The following is a 23180-nucleotide window of genomic DNA, read 5'->3' on the forward strand; positions in this document are numbered from 1 at the left end:
TCCGTTAGCTTCAGGTATATAGCATAGTGTTTCGATAAACCCATATATTATACTGTGCTTCCCACAAGGGTGGTTACTATCTCTCACCATACAACACTATTACAGTCTCATCGACTGTATCTGCTAGGCTGTACCTTTTATTCTCATGATTATTCATTCCATGAATAATGGAATGAATGGAAGACTGTATCTCCCACTCCCCTCTGCTCTGGCAACCATCGGTTCTCTGTATTTATAGGTCTGATTCTGCTTTTTGTTTGTTTGTTCATTTGTTTTGTTTTTATATTCCACATGTAAATGAAGTCATACAGTATTTGTCTTTCTCTGTCAAACTTTCTTCAATTAGCATAATGTGCTAGATCCATCCATAAACAAGAAAGATCTTGGTTTTTTTTGTGGCTGAGTAATATTCCAGTGTGTGTGTGTGTGTGTGTGTGTGTGTACCACATCTTCTTTATGCATTCATCTGTGGGTGGACACTTGGGTTGTTTCCATTTCTTGGCTGTTATAAATAATGCTGCAGTAAACATAGAGGTATATATCTCTTTGAATTAGTGTTTCCTTTTCTTTGGGTAAATACCCAGTAGTGGAATTCGTGGATCATCTCACAGCTTTCTTATACACAAACTTCCTTCACCTTTCTCTTTGTCAGTAAGCAATCTCCTGTTATTTCTACATACATACACACACACACAAGCACACATATACACGTTTTTCCACTAGTTTGACAAAAACTTTTTTTTTTATAAAAAGCTTTCTGGTTTTTCCCAGGCATCTAATATTTTTCTGAGAGAAGTGAAATTGATTTTATTCTGTCCCTTCATCATGATAAAGAAGGAGCCCAATCAGCTGAAGGTTCATGTCTCTCCATTATTTTGAGCAGCTCCCTGCCTCTCCCCGCACATTGTAATCACTTATATATGGGTGTCACATGTTTTTCAGAACATCTGTTCTGTCAGGCTCCACTTTCTGTTCCTACAGCCCCTGTCCCAAATCAGAGCCTCATGTGAGCTGTTGCCGCAGCTTTCTTATGGGCTCTTGTTTCTCATCTTGCCTTCCTGTAGTTCTGAAGTAGGCAAAGAGCAGAGCCGTGAGGACCAAGCACACATAATGGATATGCACGTGAAGAAGAATGAGCCAAGCCAGCAGAAGAGTAACCCTAATAGAGGTAAGAGGAAAACCAACACGAAGTTGTATTGTAGAGTCAGCAGAGAAAGATTTAGGGAAGGCATGGTCAGCCGTGACAAATGCCAAATAAGTCATGGAGATGAAAAGTACAGCGTATTCCCTACACGTACAGGGAATATAGTCAGTAATATTGTGATACCATTTTTTTGGTGACAGGTGATAACTGCATTTAACATGATAACTGAGTAAGGTATAGCGTTGTCAAACCCCTGTGTTGTATCCCTGAAACTAATATAATATTCTTTGTTAATTATACTGCAGTTAAAAATAAATAGTGACAAATGCCAAAGGGAGAAGTAAAATACAGACTATAAAAAGTGCCCTTTTGGGATTTGTAGCCAAGAGGCCATTGACAACCTGCAAGAGGAGAGTTTTGTTGAGAATCCTGGAAGCATGAAGCCGACTGTTTCCAGTGCAGAGAAAAAGACGCTCAGAAGGGACTGCTTCTCCAAGAAGCTGTGCTTCAAAGGAAAGGAAAAGCTGGGCAGCAAGTAGTGGAAAACACAGGATTTAGAGACCTTATAGAGAGAAGTGACAAGAGTAGGTACAAACAGAGAGGCAAGAGCCCCGTGAGAGGAACCACTCAAAGTGCAGGACAAGGAGTAACCCCTGGGGACCAGAGAAGATTCACACATTAAAATGTGAAACAAGAAGGGGTCACTTTTCTACCAAGACAGGCCAGTGAGGCACGTCTGTTTTGTTTTTGTTTTTGTTTTATTTGACAGAAATCACAACTAGGCAGAGAGGCAGGCAGAGAGAGAGGAGGAAGCAGGCTCCCTGCGGAGCAGAGAGCCCGATATGGGGCTCAATCCCAGGACCCTGAGATCATGACCTGAGCCGAAGGCAGAGGCTTTAACGCACTGAGCTACCAGGCGCCCCGAGGCGTGTTTGTTTAAATGACGATGTGTTCCGGTCGGGGGCAGGAAGATTCAAAGGACACGGTTCTCTCGGTTCTCTCGGTCAGGCACAGGGAAGTCTGTCTGCCGGAAGTGAGTGTTCCAGCTGTATCATGGCACGCTTACAGAATTGGCATCGTCAGAGAGCAGATTCGGAATTCTGTAGATTTTCATTATAAAAAAATAAAGATTCACTATACCAAATGCATACAGATACATAATCATGGGTTAAGGAATGACTTTATCCTTGGTAACAGAGTCCGAAAACATTTTGAAACAAATTTTAAAAATAAGAACTTTGAAATGATACATGTCAAAGAGAAAAACACACCATAAGCAAAATCCAGCAACAAACAATAACCCAAGATGAAGAGGAATTTCATAAAGTATATGATAGATAAAGAATTAATATCCTAAATGTATTTTTTATTAACATATAATGTATTGTTTGCCCCAGGGGTACAGGTGTGTGAATCATCAGGCTTACAGATTTCACAGCAGTCACCATAGCACATACCCTCCCCAATGTCCATCACCCAGCCACCCTCTCCGTAACCCCCCACCACCGGCAGCCTTCAGTGTGTATTATGTGATTAAGAGTCTCTTATGGTTTGTCTCCCTCCCAAGACCATCTTGTTTCATTTATTCCTTCCCTACCCCCCAAACCCCCCACATCTCAAATTCCTCATATCAGAGAGATCATATGATAACTGTCTTTCTTGATTGACTTATTTAGCTCAGCATAATACTCTCTAGTTCCATCCACATCATCGCAAATGGCAAGATCTCATTTCTTTTGATGGCTGCATAGTATTCCATTGTAGCAGCAGCAGCAGCAGGCAGCTCCTCCCCAACCCCAGCCCCAGTCCCAGCCCCAGTTCCAGCGCCAGGGGCTTCAGCAGATGCAGCAACAGCAAAAGACAGCAGCTTTGGTCCAGCAGCTCCAACAACAGCTCTCCAATACCCAGCCCACAGCCCAGTACCAACATATTTGGACGCTACTGAGCCACCTGGAAGAACGGCTTGTGCCCTGGATGTGGCCGCACCCCTTCATCTTAATTCATCTTAATTCCTGGTCTCCTTTTCAGGCTAGCACCAGTAGTGGTTGGGGCTCTTCCCTCAGGCTCCATTTTTAATAAGTTTTAATAAGTTTTTAGTATTTTTGTTAATGTGAAAATATATATATATATATGTATATATATATATATATACCACATCTTCTTTATCCATTCATCTGCTGATGGACATTGAGGTTCTTTCCATAGTTTGGCTATTGTGGACATTGCTGCTATAAACATTGGGGTGCCCCTTCAGATCACTACATTTGTATCTTCAGGGTAAATATCCAGTAGTGTGACTGCTGGGTTGTAGGGTAGCTCTATTTTCAACTTTCTGAGAAATCTCCATGCTGTTTTCCAGAGTGGCTGCACCAGCTTGCATTCCCACCAACGGTGTAGGAGGGGTCCCCTTTCTCCGCATCCTCACCAGCATCTGTCGTTTCCTGACTTTACCCTTAAAGGAATTTTTTTTAACTCTTCAAAATCAACAAAGAAGTGTCTGTTCATGTCTTCTGCCCATTTTTTGACATGATTATCTGTTTTGTGTGTATTGAGTTTGAAGAGTTCTTTATAGATCCTGGATATCAACCTTTTGTCTGTACTGTCATTTGCAAATATCTTCTCCCATTCCATGGGTTCCTCTTTGTTTTGTTGACTGTTTCCTATGCTATGCAGAAGCTTTTGATCTTGATGGAGTCCCAAAAGTTCATTTTCACTTTTGTTTCCTTTGCCTTTGGAGACACATCTTGAAAGAAGTTGCTGTGGCTGTTATCGAAGAGGTTACTGCCTATGTTCTCCTCTAGGATTCTGATGGATTCCTGTCTCACGTTGAGGTCTTTTATCCATTTCAAGTTTATCTTTGTGTACGGTGTAAGAGAATGGTCGAGTTTCATTCTTCTACATATAGCTGTCCAGTTTTCCCAGCACCATTTATTGAAGAGACTGTGTTTTTTCCACTGTATATTTTTTCCTGTTTTGTCGAAGATTATTTGACCATAGAGTTGAGGGTCCATATGTGGACTCTCTACTCTGTTCCACTGGTCTATGTGTCTGTTTTTATGCCAGTACCATGCTGTCTTGGTGATCACAGCTTTGTAGTTAAGCTTGAAATGAGGTAACATGATGCCGCCAGTTTTTTTTTTTGCTTTTCAACATTTCCTTAGCAATTCAGGGTCTCTTCTGATTTCATACAAATTTTAGAATTATTTGCTCCAGCTCTTTGAAAAATACCGGTGGAATTTTGATAGGAATGGCATTAAAAGTATAGATTGCCCTAGGCAGTATAGACATTTTAACAATGTTTATTCTTCCAATCCAAGAGCATGGAATGGTCTTCCATCTTTTTGTGTCTTCTTCAATTTCTTTCATGAGTGTTCTGTAGTTCCTCGAGTACAGATCCTTTACCTCTTTGGTTAGGTTTATTCCCAGGTATCTTATGGTTCTTGCTGCTATAGTAAATGGAATCTATTCTCTAATTTTCCTTTCTGTATTTTCATTTTTAGTGTATAAGAAAGTATAAGAAAGCCACTGATTTCTGTACATTGACTTTGTATCCTGCCACGTTACTGAATTGCTGTATGAGTTCTAGTAGTTTGGGGGTGGAGTCTTTGGGGTTTTCCATATAAAGAATCATGTCATCTGCGAAGAGAGAGAGTTTGACTTCTTCCTTGCCAATTTGGATACCTTTTATTTCTCTTTGTTGTCTGATTGCTGTTGCTAGGGCTTCTAATACTATGTTGAACAAGAGTGGTGAGAGTGGGCATCCTTGTCGTGTTCCTGATTTCAGTGGGAAGGCTGCAAGCTTTTTCCCATTGAGGATGATATTTGCTGTGGGTCTTTCATAGATAGATTTTATGAAGTTCAGGAATGTTCCCTCTATCCCTATACTTTGAAGCGTTTTAATCAAAAAATGGGCAGAAGACATGAACAGACACTTCTCCAATGAAGACATACAAATGGCTATCAGACACATGAAAAAATGTTCATCATCACTAGCTATCAGGGAGATTCAAATTAAAACCACATTGAGATACCACCTCACACCAGTTAGAATGGCCAAAATTGCAAGACAGGAAACAACATGTGTTGGAGAGGATGTGGAGAAAGGGGAACCCTCTTATACTGTTGGTGGGAATGCAAGTTGGTGCAGCCACATTGGAGAACAGTGTGGAGATTCCTCAAGAAATTAAAAATAGAGCTTCCCTATGACCCTGCAATTGCACTACTGGGTATTTACCCCAAAGACACAGATGTAGTGAAAAGAAGAGCCATCTGTACCCCAATGTTTATAGCAGCAATGGCCACGGTCACCAAACTGTGGAAATAACCATGATGCCCTTCAATGGACGAATGGATAAGGAAGATGTGGTCCATATACACGATGGAGTATTATACCGCTATCAGAAAAGATGAATTCCCAACTTTTGTAGCAACATGGATGGGACTGGAAGAGATTATGCTGAGTGAAATAAGTCAAGCAGAGAGAGTCAATTATCATGTGGTTTTACTTATTTGTGGAGCATAACAAATAACATGGAGGACAAGGGGAGATGGAGAGGAGAAGGGAGTTGAGGGAAATTGGAAGGGGAGATGAACCATGAGAGACTATGGACTCTGAAAAACAACCTGAGGGTCTTGAAGGGGCGGGGGGTGGGAGGTTGGGGGAACAAGGTTGTGGGTATTAGGGAGGGCATGTGTTGCATGGAGCACTGGGTGTGGTGCAAAAACAATGAATACTGTTACGCTGAAAATAAATAAAAAATCAACAAAGAAAAGAAGGAAAATTGACAAAGGGCATTCAGAGGACAGTTTTACCCTATTATAGGAAAATATTCAAGTATACATGCACCGATTCAGTTAAAACACTCTTCCTTCAAGCAGTGTTTTAAAAATAGGAAGAAAAAAGGGCACCTGGGTGGCTCAGTCAGTTGAGTGTCCGACTTTTGATTTCAGCTCAGGTCATGGTCTCGGGGTCGTGAGATGAGCCCTGTGGTGGTCTCCGCACTCAGTGGGGTGGGGGTGGGGGTCTGCTTCTCTCCCTCACGCCCCTCCCCCACTCGTGCTCTCTCTCTCTCTCTCTCTCTCTCTCTCTCTCAAATAAATATGTAAAATTTTTTAAAAATAGGAAGTAAAAAATTGAATTTATAGAGTTGACTAAGTTATGAAACCTTTATATAAGAGAATACCATGGGATATTATTCATTACATTATGGAAGTATTTTCATAACCATGGAAAGATGTTTATGATAAATTTTTAAGCAAGCAAAAGATAATTATAAAATAGTTTATATATAACATATGTAGTTGACTCTTGAACAACACAGGGGTTAGGGGCACCAATCCCCAGTCCACATAGTCAAAAATCCACATATAACTTTGGGCTCCCCCAGACACTTAACAATAACAGCCTACTGTTGACTAGAAGCCTTACTGATAACCTCAGTAGTTGTTTAACACGTATTTTGAATGTTATATGTATTATATACTATTCTCTTACAATAGAGGAAGCTGGAGAAACAAAAATGTTATTAAGAAAAATATGTAAGAGAAAATACATTTATAGTACTGCACTATATTTATCAGTATCATCAGTTAACGGCATCTGTGGACAAGATGAATCATCTGTACCTCCATCATTATTCTCTTATGTGATACAGGACATTGTAGATGTTAACACGTGTGACTAACACTGACATCAAAAATGAAAGGATAATGTGAAAATTTGTATTTATTTAAAGGTATAACTATTTATGCATTGATAACAAAGAAGCAACAATGTGGTTGCTTTATGGTGGCCCAGTGTAATCAATGTCATTGCTTCCCAGTCACCTAGCCTATACAGTAATGAATGAATGGTTACAGCATAGAGTGCTGTAGTTCTGTTTCATGATACTGATTAAAAACATTGTTATACTAAAAAGAAAAAAAGAAAAAAACAACTTATGTGTGATGAAAGGCGGATAAGCAGTTTCTCTGATTAGGGGAGAGAGAGGTATCCTGTCCTGTAGTATTCTTTGAAAGCAAAGTTAATAAAACAGGAGGAAAACTAACACATTACTAACTTTATTAACTATCACCACCTACGTAAGGCTAGTCTGTCCACTTCCATATAAGTGTTGCACATAATGTTCCATACAGTGAATACTTAGGCAGTGATGAGATGATGACACAAGCTACTTAAATTTTCACACACAGACATACGTACATACACAGTAGAGGAGTTGCTTGACTGTGTGACATGATTATCTACTATTCATCAATGGAAGTGGAGCTTTGTAAAGGTCAGGTGGAGGAAGAAGAGAAGGAGGAGCTGGTCTTGCTGTCTCAGAGGAGGCAGGAGAGGTGGGCACACTCAGTAAAACTTTACAGAAATACATTGTAATTTCTCTCTAACTTGTTTGCTTTTCCATTTCTCTAAAAACGTTTCTATATTGGGGAGCAGGGTGCCTGGGTGGCTCAGTTGGTTGAGCTCCCAAGTCTTAATTTCGGCTCAGGTCATGATCTCAGGGTCATGAGATCGAGATCCCTGTCAGGCTCTGTGCTCAGCAGAGAGTCTGCTCAAGATTCTCTCTCTCCCTCTGCCCCTCTCCCCACTCACTCTCTCTCTTTCTCTCTCTAAGAAAAAGAAATAAATCTTTTAAAAAATGTTTCTATAAGGTACCCATCTCTTTTCCACCATTTGCTTTAGTTTCATTGCTACCATTTGCTTCAGAGCATAAAAGCATCCCAGTCATAAATGAAGTCAAATCCATTTTGAATAATCGGAAGACTTCTGCTGGATTGTCTCCTGTCCAGTGTCAGTTTGTCTTCTTATGTGTTTCTTCATCATCTGGCACTGCTTCAGAGGCACTCGTCTCTATCAAGTTGTCTTCTATTCTTTCCTCTGGTATGGTGTCTATCAGTACTTGAATTGCTCCAAGATCCATATCTTGAAACCCTTTACCCACCGACCACAACTTTTTTGCCCCATCTCCAATCTTTTCCATGATTTCCTTGATTGGCTCTGCTATAAATCCTACAAATTCATGGACAGCATCTGGATACAGTTTTCTCCAGCAGGAATCTATCATTTTAGTCTTGATGGCTCTCATGGGTTCTTCTATAACACTGATGGCATCTTCAGTGATGTAATCCTTCCATATTTTCATAATGTTCTCTCTGTTGGGGTTCTCTTCCATAGTATTGACAGTCCTTTCCCTAGAGTAATGTGTGTAATGAGCCTTAAAGTTTCATTTGGCCCCCCTAACCTAGAGGCTAAATTAGAGACATTGTGTCTGGGGACAAGTAGAACATTTCAGTGCCTTCGGTGTTGAACTCTTGGGGTTCTGGTGGCTAGGGGCATAGCCCAATATCAAAAGAACTTTAAAAGGCAGTCCTTCACTGGCAAGGTACTTTCCAACTTCAGGGACAAGCATCAGTGGAATCAGTCAAGGAAAAGGGTTCTCGTTGTTCAGGCCTTTTTGTTGTACAACCAAAACACTGGAAGCTAGTCTTTGCCTTTTCCCTTAAGGCCTTGGGGTTAGCAGCTATATGGATGAGGGCAGTCCTAATCATAAACCTGACTGCATTTGCACAACACAGTAGAATTAGCCTATCCCTTCTTGCCTTCCTTAAATCCTGGTGCTTGTTTCTCTTCCTTCCCAATAAATTTCCTTTGTGGCATTTTTTTCCCAAAACAAGGCACTTTTGTCTGTATTAAAAATGTTCAGACAGATATCCTTTCTCCTCAATGATTTTATAAATGGCCTCTGGGAACTCCTCAGCTGACTCTTGGTGGGCAGAATGGCTTCTCCTGTTATCTTGACTTTTTTTAGGCCAAACCTCTTTCTGAAATTATCAAACCATCCTTTGCTGGCATTCAATTCTCCAACTTTGGATCCTTCACCTTCCTTTTGCTTTAAGTTGTCACATAATGACTTTGATTTTTCTTGAATCATATTAGAGTCTATAAGTACATCTTTCTTATGTCAGTCCTGTACACACATAAAAGCTGTGTTTTCAATACAAAATAAAAAGGTATTTTGCAGGGGCACTTGGGTGGCTCAGCCAGTGAAGCATCTGCCTTCGGCTCAGGTCATGATCTTGGGGTCCTGGGATTGAGCCCCGATGTTGGGCTCCCTCCTCAGTGGGGAGTCTATTCCTCTTCCTCTGCCCCCGCCCCCACTCATGCATTACTCTCTCTCTCAAATACAGAAATAAAATCTTTTTTAAAAAAATATTTTGCAAAATATGCAGGGTTTTCATGCCTATTGGTGTAGCTGCAGCAAGAACTTCATGAGTTTCCTTTTTTTTTTTTTTTACAATGGTCCTTACGTTGCTTTCATGTGCAGACAACCACAGCTGCAGACCTCAGTCTATGGTAGGCATCTCAAACAATTCAAGTTTTTCTGGTAATGTCATGACTTTTCTTTGCTACTTGGGAACACTTCCAGTATCACTGGTGACACTTTGCCTGGGTCCCATGGTGTTGTTCAAGATTTACTATATTGCACTAAACACAGTGAAAAATCTGTAGGAACCGCGAGAAATCATTTTTTTTTTAAGATTTTATTTATTTATTTGACAGAGAGAGCTCATAAGCAGGAAGAGTGGCAGAGAGAGTGGGGTAGGCAGGCTCCCTGCTGAGCAGAGAACCCAATGCAGGGCTCCATCCCAGGATCCTGAGATCATGACCTGAGCTGAAGGCAGAGGCTCAACCCATTGAGCCACCCAGGCGCCCTAGAGATCACTTTTTACTGCCATACGCAACTTATGGAGAGACGAGCAGCTTACACTGCTGTATATTTCATGGTAGTAAGTGATAAAAGAGAGTAGCATCTACATATATTTTATGCATTTGTGACATACCTTTTTCTTAGGGTTTTTTTTTTAATATTTCTAAGCTTGATGGTAAGTTTTTTTCAAATTGTTACAAACCTCCAAAAACTTTTCCAACATATTTATTGAAAAAAATCTAAGTGGACTTGTGCGGTTCAAACCTATATTATTGAAGGGTCAACTACATGTATAAAGTATTGAACAATATACGATTTTTAAAATGTCGATAATTCCCTCTGAGTGGTGGTGGTGTGGTGATTTTTTTTTCTTTCACTTTGTGTATTTTCTAATTTTCTTACTCAATATATATTGGTATCTACTTAGTCATTGCTTTTAAAATGAAAGTAATTTGAGAAGTTTTCTAAATTCTTTCTACATTTGCAGAAGCCAGGGTTTCAGAGTCAGAGGTAAAATGCCTGAACTAGGACTGGCCCCAGGTTCAGGGCCGTTCCTGTCACACAGTGCTCAGTGAGCTCCGAGTAGAGGGCAAGTGCTTACAGGCAGGGGCTCTACTGTGCTTCCCTCGTTTCTTCCTGGTACTTAGCCTGGTATCTGGCCAAGTAGTAAGTGTAGGGCCTATTTACTGGATTGAGTATCTTTTGGGGTAAGGCCCAGTATTTTTATGAGTCTTATTTTTCACACGAACATACACACAAATACTAACCTTGTTTCATATTAATTTTCCAGAATCTTAGTATGCAGATTTTTACTTTCTCTTTCCATATGATTTTCCCTTGAAGAAAAAAAAAAAAGGCCCTCACTTTGTTATTCTCTACCTGTGTTAGCTTATTCTCTACCTCCGCATCCTAAGGAGACACCTCAGAGAAAGACCGCATTTGGATTTGCTTGGGGATCTTTCGGTTGGACAACCTCTCTTCCCTTTCAGCAAATTTCCATCCACCGCCTCAGCTTTCCAGTCCTGTGCTGTCTGCACTTATTACGCTCACATGCCACTCCTGTGTCCCCCTTGTCAGAGGTGTCCACTGGACCTCACTTGTCCTTTCCCTCTCTTCTGTCCCTTCCCTCCCTCTCATGGGCAGTCTTTGTCATTCTGTGTCCAGCGGTCCTTCCTCTTCTTAGTCTGATTCACTTCCCTTAAAGATGTTATCTACACTGCCTACTTCAGCATGTTCTGGTTACATTTCTCTAGAGGGTTCCCTCTCCTGAGGGTCCTCTGGCTTCTCTGTTTACTTCTCACACTGCAGCCTCTGCACGTGTGGGGTCCAGCTCACTCACTTCCAGCTGTTCTTTCCCTTCCCTTTTCTGTTTTTCTTCTTTGTTTTTGTTACCACTTTTACAAACGCCTCCTCCCACTCTCTTTTTTTTTTGTTATTCTTCTAAGATCCCCTTACCCTCCTCGTGGCCCCTTGTGGATGTTTGTAGGGTCTCTCAGGAACTTGTGCCCATCATCCGTTTGAACCTTTACTACTTCCTTTCTCATTTTTATTGGGCCCTAACTTGGGACAAGTGTAGACACATTGGGTCAGAAATGAATGTGACTTCCTTTTTTGGCCTCTCTTGCCATGGTGTCTTGGCACACCACATCTGCGCCATTTTATACTCTAGCAGCTCTCTTGAGCCTCACAGGAAACATTTTTGGACTTTCTGCGTGGAATCCCGGCTTATCTGTGGTGGCTCTGCTCAACAAAGTTAAAGTCAGGAAACACAGACTGACAAAGGATTTTTCACCCCCTCATGCATAAATGTCTCTCATCAAAAAAGATATCAAAAAAGATGTGTAACTATTTAAGATTCAGCCTGTCCCTGGAAACACAGATGTTACCTGTGCCCCCTGTGCTACCAGGGAAGGACCTTGGGAAATGGTTAGCCTGCCCTTCCGTGCCCAGATGCTCTAGCCTTTGCTTTTCTCAGAAGTGTTCGATGGAAGTGACTACCACCTTAACCAGTAGTTTTTGTATACTTCCTATGTGGTCTCTAAGAAGCTCCTTGTTTCATCCACATATTGTTCTTGATTTTTATTAATGGTATAACTTGCTTCATTTTAGAGCTGCATTTAGATGCATAATTAGCCATCGCCATCTTTGTTAAAAATGACACACACCTTTTTTTGGACTTAATTTGAAAAAAATATAATAGTTAACCCACTTGTAAAAGTGGACACAGCCATTGACCAAATGGAAGACTGTTATTTAATAAAATGGTCTCTACCCTTTCCATTTATTAATCTTGGAGCATCATCTGTGACTTTTTTTTCCCCCAATGAGTGAAGAATTCTACAAACTCTGGTTGCCTGCTCTTAATTTCCGGAAGTTGCTCCAGGTTTGGAGTGCTTAGTGTCTGTATTCGAGAAGTGTCTTTCTTTTTCACTTGTCAGTGCTGGGCCTTACGCATCTGCTGATGGTACTAGGAGATGTTGACAGGGTGTTCAAGAATCAAAAGTGATTCGTACTTGGGTGTGTGTGTGTGTGTCACATGGTGTGTTTATTACCCAGGCTGTTGCAGGAGCACACTGAGATTTGGTTGTGGACAAAAGATATTGTTTAAGTTCATTGAGCACATTTTATGTACTTTTCTCCTAGTAAAGAGTTGAAGAAGAAAGAAGACAACCAAATACACCGAAGTGAAATGAAAAATTAAACCAAACAATTTTTGTTCAGAGTTAAGAATTTTCAGATACTAAGAAAGAAAGGAAGGACCACTGCTTCTTGTCCTTATGAAAGAATCTAGAAAAATCAGAAGCGAGGTATGAGTAAAAACTGACCTTCAGTGTTATAATCCATTGTGATTGTTGTTGATCAAAATATTGGTACTTGTATTTATTTATTAGTAATTACATCAGCATTACATGACCACTTTTGGAAAACCCATAAAGAAAAAAAATATAATTGGTATTCAGCCAACATGAAGGAAAAGTATTTACATTGTTAGGATGTCCATTAAGCAATCATTTAATATTATTGTATCTGTAACATGGTTGTGTGTATGATGTTATGTTCAGAATATGAAATGTATGCTTTTGAAATTTAGCTTTATTTAAGAGATAAGCAGATTCAGAATATTGTGTATTCTAAATGGTCCCAGTGAGAAAGACATTAAAAGAGAACAAATTCGTTTGTTTTGAATGAATCATATATGTACCTTGATACATATAAACTAAAAATGGCCTTTGGCTAGACTGGCAGCAGGGTTTCAGATTTCCTTACTTTTTAAAAAGAACAGTGCTCGCTTCGGCAGCACATATACTAAAAAGAACATTTCATATTTAAGCATATAAGTCATTTGTAGACTTATATTGTTGAATATTTATTTTAGTCTTAACATTTGTTCTTAAATTATTACATTGCATTATTTATTGCTTGAGTTCCATAATTAATGGTGTCATTACTATGTGACTATATATTTTAAAGTGTTATAATAGGAAAGTTCATTTGGTTTTTTTTTTCTTGGCTCCTTTCTCAACCATGTGATTTTAAGTCTGTCAATAAAATATTTTAAACCCACAGAGGTCAAAACTAATATAGTATCAGAAAACGTATTTACCAAATTAAGCAATTGGATCAATTAAAATAAGAAGTGAGAAAAACAGTGTTGGGCATTGAGGTGTAAATTTTGCCCAGATGTATGCCCAATGTGAAATATCTTCTAGTAAAAATATATTTGGCTCCTATCCCTGCACATGTTGTAGAGGCATGAAAATTGGTAAACATGCCCCTGCTGTGTAGAACTTAAAGGGGAGAGCATTTTGGAAGGTGGTGAGTGGCACCACGCTCCCACTGTCCTGGACGCACACTTCTGTGCTTCAGGTACAGCTGGGCCCAGAAGGCTGGAGTCACCCTTGTGTGAGCTTGTTTTGTCTGTCTTGTGAATGCACTTGATAATTACAGAATTAAATATGCATCTTTCTGCAGTTTCAGCTCATAGTTTTGAGTTATGTGTTGATTCTGTGATTTAGGTTTTAATCACAAAGGATTTCAACAAGCTGCAGAAAGATTTTAAAACAAGACAGGGTGCCTATGTGGCTCAGTCAGACATCTGCCTTCAGCTCAGTCATGACCCTGGAGTCCCAAGATGGAGCCCTACATCAAGTTCTCTGCTCGGCTGGGAGTCTGCTTCTCCCTCTGCCCCTCACCCCACTCTTGTGCTCTCTCTCTCTCACTCTCTCTCTCTCTCAAATAAATAAGTAAAATCTTTAAAAATAAATAAATAAAAATTAAGACAAATGTGGGGTGCGTGGGTGGTTCTGTTAGTTAAGTGTCCGACTCGTTTTCAGCTCAGGTCACGATGTTCAGGGTCATGAGATCAAGCCCTGCATCAGGCTCCCTGCTCAGTAAGGAGTCTGCTGGAGATTCTCTCCCTTTCTCTCTGCCCCTCCCCCCACTCACGTGCTCTTCTCACACTCTTTTGCTCTCAAAAATAACTAAATAAATTTAAAAAATTAAAACAAGACAGATGAGGGGCACCTGGGTGGCTCAGTGGGTTATAGCCTCTGCCTTTGGCTCAAGTCATGATCCGAGGGTCCTAGCATCAAACTCCACATCGGGCTTTCTGCTCGGCAGGGAGATTGCATCCCACTCTCTCTCTCTGCCTGCCTCTCTGTCTACTTGTGATTTCCACCTGTCAAATAAACAAAATCTTAAAAAAAAAAAATAAGACAAATGAAATATGTCAGGGAAACTAAACATTTGCTGAGGTCTTGATGTTCATATGAAAAATAAAGGGTTATTTTTGTATTGCAGCTACTGAAGACAAAAATAAGAATTGAGGCAAAATGAGGAATAGTTGGTGTTACTCAAAACCCAGTCCTTTTCTCTTTTGTTCTATTGACAAATAAGATTCCAGTTATGTTCATGAATAGATTAATAAAATGTCTTTATCATACTCTCAGACATGAGATGGAGCAGAGGACAACCTAAAAGTGCTCTCCAAGCACAAGTCCAAATTATAGTCAAGTAGAGGAATCAGACCGGAGAATCTATTTGAAGATTCTGAAACTGCACTTTTTTCTTAGTAACAGATTAGTTTTGTTTATCTTCATTCTGAAATTAATAAATTTTGTCCCATTTTATAAAGCCTCTTTTCTCCAAACAAGTAACAATTTTTGACACTTTTTCTAGATCTAAATATTTTTAAACCATTCTTAGAAATTTATTTCCCATTTGATTCTACTTTATCTTGAACATTAAAGTTTCTTCAGTATCAAAACTATACCATGAATAAGATTTACAAAGCTAGAACAAAAATCAAGTTTGTTTGTTTGGGGTTTTTGTGTTTTTTTTTTTTAAAGATTTTATTTATTTATTTGACAGAGAGAGAGATCACAAGTAGGCAGAGAGACAGGCAGAGAGAGAGGAAGGGAAGCAGGCTCCCAGCTGAGCAGAGAGCCCGATGCGGGGCTCGATCCCAGGACCCTGAGATCATGACCTGAGCCGAAGGCAGCGGCTTAATCCACTGAGCCACCCAGGCGCCCCTTGTTTGGGTTTTTTTAAAGATTTTTTATTTATTTGAGAGAGCGAGAGCATGAGCACTGGAGAGGGGCAGAGGGAGAGGGAGAAGCAGACTCCCCACAGAGCAGGTAGCCTAACTCAGGGCTCGATCCCAGGATTGTGGGGATTGTGACCCAAGCCAAAGGCAGGTGCTGACTAAGCTACCCAGGCACCTCAAAAATCAAGTTTTTAAAGATTTAAGACATGAAACATTTTTTACCATGATTTAAACGTATGTTTAAAATGTACATTTTAAATGAAATCAATGTTTCTAAATGGCTAATACTTGGTACTTTTAAAACCTTGTGTAAAGTTTCTTTCTAGAAAAGCCAATACTTGACCTTTATTTTAAGTTATAGTATAGTTTTCTTAAAGAAAGTTATTTTCTGTTTAGGAAGTTCAGCAAGAGTCTATCTAGGAAATAACTTACCATTTCATAGCTTCATGTGACATGCCACTTTAATTGTATATTTAACTCACATATTTCTTTAATATTTCTTATTTATTTATTTACTTTAGAGAGAGAGTGCATGTGTGCACAGCGGGGGGGAGGGGAAGAGGAAGAGAGAGAATCCTAAGCAGGCTCCGCACCCAGCATAGAGCCTGATATGTGTCTCCATCTCCCAACCCTGAGATCATGACCTGAGCTGAAATCAAGAGTTGGACGCTTAACCTACTGAGCCACCCAGGTGCCCCTTAACTCACAAATATTTTTGAGAGCTATAAAGTTCTAGAACCTATAAAAATCAAGACCTTACATTTTTTTTAATTATATTAAAAAAAAAACAAACAAAAAAAGATTATATTTTTAAGTAATCTCCAGACCCAACATGGGGCTCAAACTCACAACCCCAAGCTCAAGAGTCACATGCTCTACCAACTGAACCAGTCAGGGTCTCCAGCGACCTTACACTTTTATCGATATATATTTAAATAATTTACAGCTGAGAGCCATATCTTTTAAGTAAACCATGAGAACATTTTTCAACAAAGCAACTTTTTAAAGCTATATATTTGTTGATTTCTGCTTCATTGAACTTAATGACAGAAAATATTCCCCAAATCTTCACTTTTTGTGTATGATCATATTTACTCTTCGTATCAGACCTATGAGATAGTTAGAATCTTCCTGCCCTATAAATAGGGAAACCAAGATTTTGAAGGTAAAGTAATTTGTCCTAGTGCACATGACCAGTAAACTTCAGCACTTAGTTGTAAATGGAGGTTGTCAGACTCCACTGGGAGGTCTCCGAAGTGCCGGATCTCAGTTGCTGTAAAGAGGAAGCCAGTAAATGCTTACTGTTGGAGACTCCAGCACAAGCTAGAATAAAGAAGCAATTTAGATGTACCTACAACCACACTCAGACTAGAAAGATCTAATGTGTCTTAATGCAACAGGCACATAAATAAAATGAAATATATCTGACGTAAAAAAAATTTTAAGCTGATAACCTGTTTGTCCCATAATTATTTTGGTAAATCTTTACTCCAAACTCTAATTCTTACATTTTCTGAAGAAACCAATTCTGTGGAATCAAAGTAATACATGTACAGTAACATATTATTCAAGAAACAGAAAGGCGCCGTTCCAGTCATATAAAAGATAATAAAAACATCAAGAGTCACGTCAATCAAAGTGGTCTGTTGACTGGCAAACTCAGTCTATGGATGGACCCAATTATCTGCAGGAGAATTGATGTCAGCATCATTTAGGGCTAACAATGGACCTACGAGGCAGGAGCGGACAGCTACTCTCTGTGGAGACCCAGACAGCAAACTTGGTAATGAGGCTCTTCATTCATCATATCCTTCTGCTCTAATTATTAAAGTGAATAAGAAATACTTTAAGTTAAGGCGGGAACTGGATAACATAAAAACATTTGTTTTGTAAACACAAAGAATGCATTTTTTTTCTAATGATCCTCTTCAAATCTACATCAGGCATATGTTCCCAGTACACTGATTTCTAAAGTTACTCTTCTAACACCTCAAATTCATGCTGATTATGAATGGGTTATTTTTGTTATCTCAAAAAGGGAGGGTAAGACTGCTAAGAGTCTACAATTTTAATTTCTACTCTTCAACCTTAAAAAGGTGGGGAGAGGGTCACAAGTACATATGTTGTCATAGTACATGGTCCACTGTCATCAATTACATCAAAATAGCCCAAATATATCTACCGCAATGCCATTTCTAAAAGTCCTGAACACTCTAATTTTACTTACTCTGGTTCATTTTTTCTTAATTCGTCACTTGATCCTTATCAAGTGATTGTGAAAGAACATGGTAGAAAAAAAATGCAGGAATGTTTTGTTTGTACAACCTTTATGTAAGTAAAGGCATATACTGCGAGCCATTTAAAATTGCCTGGGATGGAAATGATTTGCTTAATGAAGATAAAAAGTAAAGTCCAAAAGGAGAAAAGAGAAAGGAGGTGAGGAAAATAACTGTTGCCAGAACAAAAATTAACTGAAGTTTGAGAAAAGCAGTCATGAGACCAAAGGAAGGTTCCCTGGAGAAAAGTGTGGTCTCTTCAGTTCGGTTTTTCAGTGTTTTCAACCGACAATCTGTAGTTAAATTTTTTTTCTATGAAGTTTGTTCACAGAGGCATTTTGTATAAATGTTACGCATAATTTTTTTCTGAGCTATCGTTCTTCACTTTAAAGTAAATGGAAGATGGTTACGCACGGTAATGTTTTTAACCATCCCTGCCTGTTCTACTGAAGTTAATGTTCAGAAGTATCCGCAGATACTACTTTTAGCAACTAAATATTTCCATGGTGGTAAAGAAATGTCAGTAAAGTCTATGTACTTTAAGAACATCAAATTCTTATTATACTTATCATGTGTGCAGGCAGAGTACATAATAAACTAGTCTATAGCAGCTGTAAATTTCTGAGGATTTATCTAACCACAAATACATTGAAATGGGGAAATAGGGCTATATTAAACCATGCAAGATGCTGCTGGAGTTTTGCCATTTCTGCAACATCCTGTAATTAATTTATCATGACAGGTCTGGCAAACTGAAACATCCAATACACTTGCAACAGACTGTTGTACCATAGTTGCTGGAGATCCTGCAGCCACATAAAGTCAAGGTAGATTTTTCTTTCAAATGTGAATATAGTACTGTTGTATTTAGAATGCCCTATAGCCGAGGACAGACTTGTTGTCACTTTTGAATTTCAAAAAAAAAAAAAAAAGAACATCTAAAATATAGAACAGATCCTGGGCTGAGATAAGGAATTTAGTCTGTCCTCTGCATTTTGTGGTCTTTTCCTGAAGAGGGATAACCCTGGGGAGGAGACTGATACAGTCCAGTCAGCCCTTCCCATGCATGCATGCCTGCAGCTAGATACGGTGGGTTTCTCTCCTAGGAGATTTGACAGTCACTTGCCTCCTGGTAGTCTCTTGGACACATGCTCTTCCTGAAGAGAAGACTCACAAGACCACCTCAACCATCTGGGTGTCCTCCTCTTCTGGAAGTCACAGGCCAGCCATTTTGCAAACTTCGAGCACAGATAAATTCAGTATTTATCCCTGCTCCAACGTCCTCCAATCTAAAGAAAGAAAATAATGTAATAATGGGGTGGGGATTTTTGTCAAAATAGATTTTCTTACTAAACAGTGAGATCCCGGGTCCCTGGCTGGGTCAGACTCGGCAGAGCATGTGACTCTTGATCTCAGGGTTGTGAGTTCGAGCCCCACGTTGGGCATATAGTTTACTTTAAAAAATAATAATAAACTCTGAAAAAAGCACAATGAGTTCTTTGTCAGTTTGTATCAGTGTGAAAGAAAGATCCCCTCTTTACTTGGTGTGACATCTGATACAGGTGTTACCGTGGTTGATGCTAAGGATAGATCTTAGTAAACAAAGCTTCTTGCTAGAGAAGTAGAGAGGTACCACCACTCATTAAAACATGAAATCTATCTTGTACCAATGTCCACAGCCTTGCCCATATCCTTTGGAAGGTCAGTATTCGTCAGACCACAAACAAGAGGACCCAATGGGGTCTTCCTTGAATCTGGAAGTCTCAGTGAGAGGGGATAGTTCTCAGGCAGTAGACGGTAAGATGGGTGTTGCTCAACAGAAACAGGTCAGAAGCTAAGCAAACACAGGGGTTCCAGTTCCAGCCCAGTCACCAAAGGCTAACTATAAACACTTTGTGCTCTTTGTATTTTCTCTAGGGTTGTCTTTTTCTTGCTCCTTACTATATTGAAAATGGATCGTATCTCAGATGACCTGACAAGCTTGTGCTTGGGCCTAAGTTTAAAAACAAACAAACAAACAAACAAACAAAAAAATGGCATTCCCCAAACTAAATAACCCAAGGGAAAGTGAATAAGAGAGAATGTAGGAAAGTTTATACCCTTCCACCGCCCACCTCCCAGCTGCCTGAAAAGTTCCCTTCAGAGCTCTTCTATGTAAAACTTTGGAAATCGGATGGATAGTATGTATGTGTCCAAAAAATAAAACAAAGACTCTTCTTTGATACACCCCCATTAGGTAACTTGTCCAGGATCATAAAAATCAAGGGCAGGACTCTGCCTTCTGCTGATTCCCCTGCTCCTGCTGCTGTTTATTTATTAACATTCTTACTTCACTTAAAAACTACATTATGGGGCGCCTGGGTGGCTCAGTGGTTTAAGCCGCTGCCTTCGGCTCAGGTCATGATCTCAGGGTCCTGGGATCGAGTCCCGCATCAGGCTCTCTGCTCGGTGGGGAGCCTGCTTCCCTCTCACTCTCTCTGCCTGCCTCTCTGCCTGCTTGTGATCTCTCTCTGTCAAATAAATAAATAAAATCTTTAAAAAAAAAAAAAAAACTACATTATGGGAATGCCCGGCTGGCTCAGTCAGTAAAGCATGTGACTCTTGATCTCATGGTCCTGAGTTAACCCCACGTTGGCTGTGGAGCCTACTTAAAAAATAAAAATTTTTTTTAAAAAGCTGCATTACTAAATCCTAATGCTGAAAATGCTCTAAATATTCTTAACCTCATACACAACTAAAAGTAAACATTACATGTAGAGCATGGTCTACATTCAAATAAATCCCCTGTAAAACTAGGTTATTACAAGTGATGAATTTGAATGGATGAAGTTTGGAAGAAGGTTAGAGTCTGGAGAATTGACATTTTTATGCATGCATGGGAAGAGGTTTTGTTTTTTTTTTTATTTTTGTGTTTTTACTGTCTTGACGACTAGATACAGAGAGAGACTAATTCTGTTTACATATATCAAAAGCTGGAGTTAACTACTTTCCTAAACACATTTTTATAATTCAGGATCATCAATGATTTTAACACTTTTAATGTTTCTTAAAAGTGCGTTTGTGTGTGTGTGTGTGTCTGTGTGTCTGTGTGTCTGCGCGTGCGCACACACTCACTTAGTCAATGGCATAGGATTGCGCCCTGGTTATCGAGCACCAGACAAGAGCTGGGTGAACAGTTGAACCAGGAGCCTCAACTCCTCTCACCTTGAAAATGTCACATGTTTTATGGCCATTGTCATCCCACTGTGTTTTTCAGAGGACCTCGCCAAACATTACCAAATTTGAGCCTCATTAACAACCTTTATTACACAGAAAAAGCATGATTCTTCCATTTTTCAAACCAGTGACCAAAAGGTTAAATGATTTGTCCAACCACTGTCGATCAGAGTTCAGCTCTCCTCCTCTCAGCCTTGTGTTCTTTCCAACCAGGAAAACTCCTCACTGACATCTGAAAACTGTGGAAATAAATTATGTGGAAAGCCAGCAAATGTTTACTATACAAGAGGACACTATAAATTAATAAGATTAACTTAGATGTGTCTTTGGAGGGATGATCTCCTTCTGTAGTCAGCTCTCAGTTGTTTGCGTTTTTGCTGCCATCCTGTATTTGTAGATTTTAAATGTGAGAACTTAAAATGAAGTTAGCCCAAAAAGAGCATGTAAAATATTTTTAATTATGTTTATAGTGCAAAAGAGGCAGAAGGTGTACAGAAAATGCCAGAGTTCCTTTTCCAAAACCTTTTCGTGAACCAAGTAAAACAAAGTCATTTCGTGCATTGTATATTTAAGGCAAATGATTATTGTTCATGTAAGTTACACTTTTTAGTAAAGCAGTAATTCCCCCATTTGAACTAAAATGTCATTAGATCAACCAAGCAACTTGGAGATACCACAGAATATTTCATAAAATGCCAGCATGGCATATCACACCGTGCTTGAAACCACTGGCGTCCCTGTCCACTGCACTAAATCCATTCAGCTTTTCCTGTTTGCTTAGAATAATGACTGTAAATCAAGTCCTGGGCTCTGATCACAGGAAACTCTCAAATGAAATTCAGTCACCTCAGAAATGACAGCAAATGTAAGAAACTGGGTTGGGGCGCCTGGGTGCCTCAGTCAGTTAAGCGCTATTGGTTTCTTTCGGCTCAGATCATGATCCTCAGGGTTGTAAGATCGAGCCCTGAGTCAGGCTCCTTGCTCAGCAGGGGTCTGCTGGAGACTGACTCTCTCTCCCTTTCCTTCTGCCCCTCACCCTCACGTACATGTGCACTCTCTCTCTAATAATAAATAAAATCTTAAAAGAAAAAAAGTAAGAAACTTGATTGTTATATGGAAATTCAAGCAGTAAGGCACAGCACAGATCTCCATGATCGTCCTCTGCCGCTTCTCCATTTTGTGATTCATGTGTAGGTCCTCTTCACATTTCAGCAAGACCACAGTACTTCCCTCCAAGCACCATTGCTACCTTAAAGCCCTTAGGTAATCTCTACTTGAAAACACAGTTCCACACCATGCCTTTGCCAAATACTGCCATTCAGGTTTCATCTTGGTTGTCACATGCAGCAAGATTCCTTTTCTCATTATTAATGACCTCCTTCCTCACTGTGTTCTCATAGTATCATCAAAATAATGTCCATTAAAACACTTACTAGCACCTGACATTGAAACAGAGTCTATTGATCAATGTGTTATTTAACATTAACTAGGATATAATTTTTGATCAATGCATTATCTCCTATTTCTTGTATGACTGAGAGAATTCTTATAAATGGGTGTTTGGGCTCAATATCACAGGATGTTTCCAAGTGGAATATAATTTTTTTCTTTTTTTATTCTAAATAGCAGGCAGGGAGAAGGGAACCTATGGAAGGAATCTAAGAAAATGTCATTAGTCTTTCTATAGTACCTTCCCATGGTCATAGCAGTCTTTTGTCTTTTTTCCTTCTCTCTTCCCTTCCTCACACTCTCCCCGCCCTTTTTTCTTTCTGGCTCTCTTTTGTCTTCTTCACTGCCTGACATCAGCCAGTGGCATTTACTGAATTCAGCATTAAACATTAAAGCCATGACATATCACCATCTAAATGTGTTCTTCAAACCAGGGAATCCAAGATGGAGGAGCCATGCAGGCAGTGACTTCTACTCAAGCCCCAGGTGCATTCCAAGCAACACTGTATTTACATAAAAACACAATCTTAAAATGTAGATGGAGTCCTCCTTTTAAAAATGTCTTTAACTTTTTTTATTGAGGCAAATTATCCAGAAGATTAAATCTGATTTGCATAATATTTTGCATTCCCATTCATCTGAGGGTAGAAACCCTTCAGAAGGCTTCTAAAATTTGTATATATCTGAACCATGTTGCCTGTGAACCTGATATCTCGACCATTCTTAAAACTCCAGTCGTTTTCTGAGAGAAATGATTCCGACATTCATAAACAGAAGTCCATACTATGATTGTTGCTAAATCTGAGCAACTTCCGTTGAGGATTCACAGCTTCGTATTA

The 23180-nt window shown here is 39.5% G+C and overlaps 1 protein-coding gene across 6 annotated transcripts in view; it reads left to right on the top strand.

Annotated features, from left to right (window-relative positions):
* The window catches only part of AHI1 (Abelson helper integration site 1), a 208754-nt gene extending 194755 nt beyond the window's left edge, over positions 1-13999 (top strand). For 4 of the 6 annotated variants that reach the window (XM_046006414.1, XM_046006415.1, XM_046006416.1 and 1 more), the window contains 2 exons: positions 1065-1168; positions 12499-13999. In XM_046006414.1, coding sequence (XP_045862370.1) covers positions 1065-1168; positions 12499-12509 — 115 coding nt within the window. In that variant the 3' untranslated portion in view covers positions 12510-13999. Of the gene's footprint in view, positions 1-1064; positions 1169-12498 lie in introns of those variants that run through there. The other 2 variants (XR_006818426.1, XM_046006418.1) reach the window with 2 other exon arrangements.
* The last annotated feature ends 9181 nt before the right edge of the window (positions 14000-23180 follow it).

The sequence above is a fragment of the Meles meles genome, chromosome 5 (genome assembly GCF_922984935.1).
Source record: "Meles meles chromosome 5, mMelMel3.1 paternal haplotype, whole genome shotgun sequence".
Taxonomy (NCBI): domain Eukaryota; kingdom Metazoa; phylum Chordata; class Mammalia; order Carnivora; family Mustelidae; genus Meles; species Meles meles.